The 7,172-nt window shown below is 45.8% G+C and overlaps 1 protein-coding gene across 2 annotated transcripts; it reads right to left on the reverse strand.

Moving 5' to 3' along the window:
* Positions 1 to 1,538: 1,538 nt before the first annotated feature.
* Positions 1,539 to 3,510, reverse strand: LOC306667824 (zinc finger protein 41 homolog). Of its 2 annotated transcripts, none has more exons than XM_079150617.1 (2): positions 3,294 to 3,510; positions 1,539 to 2,339 (listed from the first exon to the last, which is right to left on the reverse strand). In XM_079150617.1, the coding sequence occupies exon 2, from the start codon at positions 2,201 to 2,203 to the stop codon at positions 1,607 to 1,609; it is 597 nt and encodes a 198-aa protein (XP_079006743.1). In that variant the 5' UTR covers positions 2,204 to 2,339; positions 3,294 to 3,510; the 3' UTR covers positions 1,539 to 1,606. The 2 variants fall into 2 exon arrangements, with proteins under 2 accessions (XP_079006743.1, XP_079006742.1); XM_079150616.1 differs by lacking the exon at positions 3,294 to 3,510 and adding an exon at positions 2,543 to 2,845.
* Between the last annotated feature and the right edge of the window lie 3,662 nt (positions 3,511 to 7,172).

Here is a 7,172-nt window from a genome sequence, read left to right on the forward strand (position 1 = left end):
TGAGACAGGGTCTCACTAGGTTGCCCAGGCTGGCCTCGACTTGTGTTCTTCCTGCTGCAGCCTCCTGAGTAGCTGGGTTTAAAGGCACATGCTACTGTGCCCAGTTGATTTAGGTGAATTTTAAGCCAGTATGTGTGTGTAAAGCAGAGGGAGGCTGGTGCTAGTGACTTCAGCGTGAACCTTCAGAGAACTGGCTCAAGAGCCGGGGAGTCACGCACCCTCTGCATGGGGCAGCTGCTGGCCACACGCCAGCCCCAGGTGTCAGGCTCAAGTGGGCTCCTCAGGCCAGGGCAGCTAGCATGCACCAGCAGGAAGTATGTTTTGTGAATACTGCACAGTGCTCTGCAAGTAGAACTGAGCACAGGGGCTGGAAGTGTGTTCAGAATGGCAGGCCACTCTGCAAAGATGGCAATGCCTGTGATGCCTCAGGGGACGGTGGCCACACAGTGGCACTGAGTGTCATAGCTGTTAGGGGACTCAAGAGCAAGAGCTGTTAACCTGGTAAAACATTCCTACTGGGAATGGGACCATCTCAATCATCTGGGGTGGTATCCCTTCCTTGGTTTCTGTGACTGCTTGATGGACACGCCATCTTCTGCTCTGGCTAGGAACCTTTCTTTCTGGGCAGAGTCTTCAAAGGACTCCATTAGGATACTATCAGTTTTTATATCTAGTTGAAAACATGGGTGCCAGCATTCTCTCAATGAAAAGCTGTCCTGCCTCTCGGTCGGCACTGCTCTGCTGCCACTAAGAGAACAGAGCCCCATCCAAATCACTCTTCGGACACCAAGGGCCCACACAGCCATGTGGACTTGAAAGACTTGGGGACAGGCAGGGAGTGGAGGGCCACCATGGGGGCAGGGCCACCACTATGTCTGAAGGCCAAGTGGATGGAAGCTGCAGGTAGCACCCTGGGGGCTTACCACAGGGCCAGGGCAGGAATCTCTCAAGGTGGCAGCATTCAAGAGCCTGAGGAGCCTCTGTCTGGGTGAGTCAGGCTGCCCATCTGGGAGCTGGCTAGGCCGGGAGGGCAGAGATGTGGCTCAGTTCCAGGGGCAGGGGCTGAACTTGGGGCCTGGAGCTCTAGCCCAGGTAAAGAAGCCAGAGCTGGCCACAGACCACTGTTCTCCAGCTTGGGGTCCCAGGTGATTGCTCAGCTCCTGGGACTAAGCATCCACAGATGGGAGTCTTCAAGGTGTTAGTGAAAAGGCCAGAGGAGAGTGACACATAGGCAGGACCACACAGGAACCGCTGGCCTTCACCAACAACAGTGTCACTCCTGCCGGGTGCCTTCAGGGATTCCATGGATGGCACTTAACATGCCCGTTTGTTCTGTGCTGAGCACTGAGCAGCACGGAGTAACTGGAGAATGGCTGAAGCTGCGAGGGGCTTCCCTGCCTTCACTCGATCTCGATGCAGAGACTCCCTGAGGCAGAAGGCCCTTGTCCACTCATGTCTGATGGGCGGGCTTTTCTGGTGATGACAGGGATGGGCAACCAGAGGTACACCTAGCACACTGCACCGGAGCCTCAGGCCTCATCAGATGCTGAATGAGGGAGCTCTGGCGCCATGGCAGGAACTCTGTGACCTGTAGGCCACGCCCCACTCAATGCTTCTTCCGTGGGTGGCGTTTCCGGTGCCGGATAAGACAGGAGCTGTATGCAAAGGCTTTCCCACACTCTTGGCATTCATATGGCTTCTCTCCTGTGTGTGTTTTCTGGTGTTTCAGGAGGTTGGAGCCGCAGTTGAAGGCTTTCCCACACTCCCCACACTTAAAAGGCTTCTCACCAGTGTGAATCCGTTGATGTTTAGTGACGTCAGAGCTGTGCCGGAACGTTTTGCCACACTGATCACACTTAAAGGGCTTCTCCCCAGTGTGAACTCTCTGATGGCGAATGTGATCTGTCTTGTGCTTAAAGATTCGTCCGCATTCACTGCATTCATAGGGTTTCTTCCTCTGAAAAGGAACGAACACAGGGACACCCTCGAAGTCATCTTTAAATGAGGCATCGAAGGCATCAAAGAGCTGCGCCTCGTCCTCCGGGCTCAGACTCAGCTCCTTGCGATGCTCTCTGGGTGCCGCAGGCCTCTTGTTTGGCCTCGTGCCACCAGACACTTTCTCTCCTTTGAGAGTGGCCTTCTGTCCATCTGCCTCCACCTTCGAGGCTGGGGTCCTCCTTTTCCTGCCCGCAGATTTTTCCATACTGATCCTGGGAGAAGGCTTCTGGGAGCTGAGGGCTCCCCACTCCTCTTTGGCTCCACGCCCCTAGTGGTGGCGTCCCACTGTGTGCACAGCTCAGGCCCTGGGCCAGGAACACAGCGCCCCTGACCTCTTGTTGCTTTTTTGCCATGTCACTGGCAACTCCTGGGCCTCCTCACATAAGCAGGAAGGAGAAAGAACAGAACAAAGGACCCTAACCTATAAAAGATGTAGGGTGCACTCACTTCTTGGGATTCTAGAACTCAGTCATGCCCCTTTTCTCCCTCCCAGGAGAAATCTGTCTTACTACTTTCAAATAAAATCTGCTTAATATATGCTTGCCTTGGCGTGCTTCTCTGGTTGTTATACTTCAACACCTGAGGAAACAGAACTGGTCACCCGTAAACGGTGGTATCACCTCCACGAGGGGAGGTGGCACAAAGTGACCAGAATTCTACCTCACAAGGAGTCTGAGTGCTGTTTCCCAGATGGAACTGCTGAAATGATTCAGGTACAGGCCAGTACCACTATCCAGGCTCAGCCTGGAGATGCCTTCTGGGGGATGGTTCAGGGTCAGGTGGGTGATGGAGCTTAGGTGAAGGAAAGTCACGTGTGCTGGAAGACACTGAGAATAGGGCAGCACATCTAGGGAGGGCAGAGGCTCACAGCCCCAGGACACTCTGAGGCTGGGTACCAGCTTTAGTAGGAAGGAGGTGAAAACCAAGAACCACTGTGAGGTACCCTAAGCCTCACAGGAGACTGTACTCTCTGAAGTCCTCTGGGCTCCACAGCACTGTTTCCTCCACATGTGGCTTGTCTCCTAATGAGGTAGGGGTTCTTCAGAGCAGGGCTGTCTTTGTACCCTTAGGTCCTGTCAATGTCACGTCCTCTGCCATCCAGCTGGCAGGCGCTAAGGCAGGGACAGGGTTTGCTCACTTCTCTACCTGCTGCCCACACTGAGAAATAAAACCACCATTAAAAACGGGGCCCCTCACTTCACAGGTCTGTGGACACGCACAGGTGTCCACTCAGTCCACACCGGCCTAGGCTGCGGCTGCCGGCCTGCTGTGCAACTTCGAGGTAGCTCCTTTACCTCCCTGGTGAAGCTTCTTGAAACTCTGGGCACCCAGCAGCAGGAAGGCCTCCCGGGAAGCCCGCCCAGCCGGCCCGGCTTTCGGGAACTTGGAACCTTCGCGGGCTGTAGAGTCCAAGGTGGACCGGCACCCACGGGGCCCGCCGGACCGCGCAGGCCTGCTGCAGGCCTCCGCAGCGGGCCCTCCGACGCCAGCGCCCGGCCCGGCCCTCCTCCTGCCCATCCCGCTGCGCGCGCGGCCCGGAGATGCCAAGCGCGAAAGCAGGAGGTACCTGGGGGAGGCCGGGGTGGCGAGGGCCTCCACCCCGAGGCGCAGACGCCCCGCCGAGCCCGGCTAGGGGCGGCCGGCCGCAAAGCACCGCTGCCTCGAACCAGCACGATTCTCCCCAGTCAACCACGCAGACTCTTGATCTGTTTAGATTGCGTATTTCTTCCTGATTCAGTTTAGGAGGATCACATGTCTCTAAAAATTTGTTGATGTCTTCGATATTTTCTATTTTGTTGCAGTATAGATTTTCAAAGTAGCTTCTAATTATGTTATATATTTCAATGATGTCTGTCGTGATTTTTCCATTTTCATCACGAATTCTAGTAATTTGAATTTTCTCTCTCCTTCTCTTTGTTATTGTGTCTAGGGGTTTATCAATTTTGTTTACTTTTTCAAAGAACCAACTTTTTTTGTCAATTTTTTGAATTATTTCTCTTGTTCCAATTTCATTGATTTCAGCTCTGATTTTAATTATTTCCTGTCTTCTACTATTTTTGGTGTTGATTTGTTCTTCTTTTTCTAGAGCTTTGAGTTGTAATGTTGGGTCATTTAGTTGTTGACTTTTTACTTTTTTAATGTATGAGCTCAATGCAATGAACTTTCCTCTAAGTACTGCTTTCAGAGTGTCCCAGAGATTTTGATATGTTGTGTTATTGTTCTCATTTATTTCTAAGAATGTTTTTATTTCTTCCCTGATGTCTTCTGTTATCATTGCATCATTCAGTAGCATATTATTTAGTCTCCAGATATATGAGTAGTTTTTGTTTGTTATTTTATTGTTCATTTCTAATTGCATTCCCTTATGTTCTGATAGGATACAGGGTAGGATCTCTATTATTTTGTATTTACTAATGCCTTTTTTGTGGCATAACATATGGTCTATTTTGGATAAGGATCCATGAACTGCTCAGAAGAATGTATATTTGCTTGATGATGGATGAAATACTCTGTAAATATCCATTATTCTATATCATTGATTGTATTATTTAGTGCTATAGTTTCTTTGTTCAGTTTTTGTTTGGAGGATCTATCCAGTGGTGAGAGTGGTGTGTTAAAGTCCCTGCTATTAATGTGCTTTGGTTTATTTGATTCTTAAGATTGAGAAGGGTTTTTTGATAGATGTAGATGCTCCGTTGTTTGGGGCATAAATATTTAAAATTGTTATATCTTGCTGTCTTATGCTTCCCTTAATCAGTATGAAATGTCCTTCTTTATCTCTTCTGATTAACTAGGGTTTGAAGTCTACATTATCTGACATGAGGATGGAGACTCCTGCTTTTTCACTGGGTCCATGTGCATGGTATGACTTTTCCCATCCTTTCACCTTTAGTCTGTGGATGTCTTTTTCCATGAGATGAGTCTCTTGAAGGCAGCATATTGTTGGGTCTTTCTTTTATTCCAATCTGCTACTGTATGTCTATTGATTATTGAATTTAGGCCATTAACATTCAAGGTTATTATTGAGATATGATTTGTATTCCTACTCATTTTGGCTTATTTTTGGTTTTTTACTTGTCCTTTGATTGGCTTTTCCTTTAGGGTAGTTCCTCCCTTTGTTGACTTGTATTGTTGTTTTTCACTTCCTCCTCATAAAATATTTTGCTGAGAATGTTCTGTAGGGCAGGCTTTCTATTTGTAAATTCTTTTAACTTTTGTTTATCACAGAAAGATTTTATTTCATTGTCAAATCTGAAGGTTAGTTTTGCTGGGTATAGTATTCTTGGTTGGCAAATGTGTTCTTTCAGAGGTTGCAATATATTGTTCCAGGCCCTTCTTGCTTTTAGAGTCTGGGCTGAGAAATCTGCTTATATCTGTATTGGTTTCCCCTTATATGTAATCTGATGATTTTCTCTAGCAGTCTTTAAAATCCTATCTTTATTTTGAATGTGAGGTATTTTCATTATAATGTGTCTTGGTGTGGATCTGTTATACTTTTGTGCACCTGGTGTTCTGTAAGCCTCTTGTACTTGATTTTTCATTTCATTTTTCAGTTTTGGGAAATTTTCTGATATTATTTCATTGAACAGGTTGTTCATGCCTTTGGTTTGTATCTTCATGCCTTCCTCAATCCCAATAATTATTAAATTTGGTCTTTTCATGATATCTCATAATTCTTGGAGGTTCTGTTCATGACTTCTTAACATATTCTCAGTTTGTTCAACTTTATTTTCAAGATTGAATATTTTGTCTTCATTGTCTGAGATTCTGTCTTCTACAAGTTATATTCTGTTGGTGTTGCTTTCTATTGAGTTTTTAATTTGGTTTATCATTTCTTTCATTTCAAATATCTGTTTTTTTTTCTTCAGAATCTCTATTTCTTTATTGAAGTGTCCTTTTGTTTCTTGCATTTGCTTTTTTAACTGTCTACTGGAATGATCATGCATTGCCTGCATTTGCTCTCTTATCTTGTATTTTGCTTCACGGGTCATTTTAATCATGCAGTTTCTAAACTCTTTTTCTGTCATTTCTACTGCCACGCTGTCACTGGAGTCTATCACAATAGCATCTTGGTTTGTTAGGGACACTTTCTTCCCCTGTTTTTTCATATTGTTTCTGTATATTCCCATCTAGCAGTGAAGATACTAAAGTTTGCCCCCAGGAGGCTTATTATGACCCTGCAATTTTCCACTACCTCTCCTTTGAAGGGGAGATCAATACCAATATAACCCAATACAAAGAAAATGTAGCCCTGAACCAGATAGCCCCTATAAAGACTTTAACCTTTAAAAAATAAACAGGATCAGTTCAATTACTATTTACAATATTTCTAGATGTGAACAAGAGGATGGGGAAAGGGTGTAGGATGCAAGTGCGTAAAGAGCGGTACCTGTCAAAGGGCCTCCAGTCTCCTGTAGGTGTCTCAGGAAGGGAGCCGCCCTTCCAATGATGATGACCATACCCTCAGGAATAATTCAAAATGCCTGCACCAACCTCCAAAGAAACTGGGGAGCTCCAGCAAGTTGGCGCTGAGTCAGCACAGAGGTAGGCGCAGTGTCCCTCAGCAGTAGCGGGGCAGGCTGGCAGGCAGGCTCAGCTACCAGGCTCTGACCTTGGAATGGGGGGCGGGCTCAGTGACCACGGTGTGGGGGTCGGGCGGGCTCAGTGACAGCATCTGACCTTGGTGTATTAATTAGCTTTTCAATAGTGGTTTCTTGAATTGATGATCAGGATAGATATAAAAAAAAAAAGTTAAGAAAAATGTTTTATTGTTCCCATCAGTTATAAGTCAATGTGTTCATCCTTTGCACAATTTTGGTTGGAAATTTATTGGTAATCTCAAACACATGGTTATCTTCATGTAATTTCACAAAAATAAACATAAATGATACAAAATATCTCAAGGCCCAGAACAGTTTTAAAATTATAGGATGGAGTGTTCATTTTCATTGCTCAATTCCATGCTTTAGTGTCTAATCTTGAGATTAAAATTATATATACATATATATTATATATAGGTACATATATATATAACATATATAATTATATATTATCAGATGTTTTCTTGCCTTATTGTTGTAAAAAATCTGAAATATTAAACTTAATTTATCCTTTCTTAACCAATTAAGGGTTTGGTACTGTCACTATGCTATAGCTTTTTGTAGCAACACTCA

This window comes from Sciurus vulgaris (assembly GCF_902686455.1).
Source record: "Sciurus vulgaris genome assembly, chromosome: 8".
In the NCBI taxonomy this organism is placed as follows: Eukaryota; Metazoa; Chordata; class Mammalia; order Rodentia; family Sciuridae; genus Sciurus; species Sciurus vulgaris.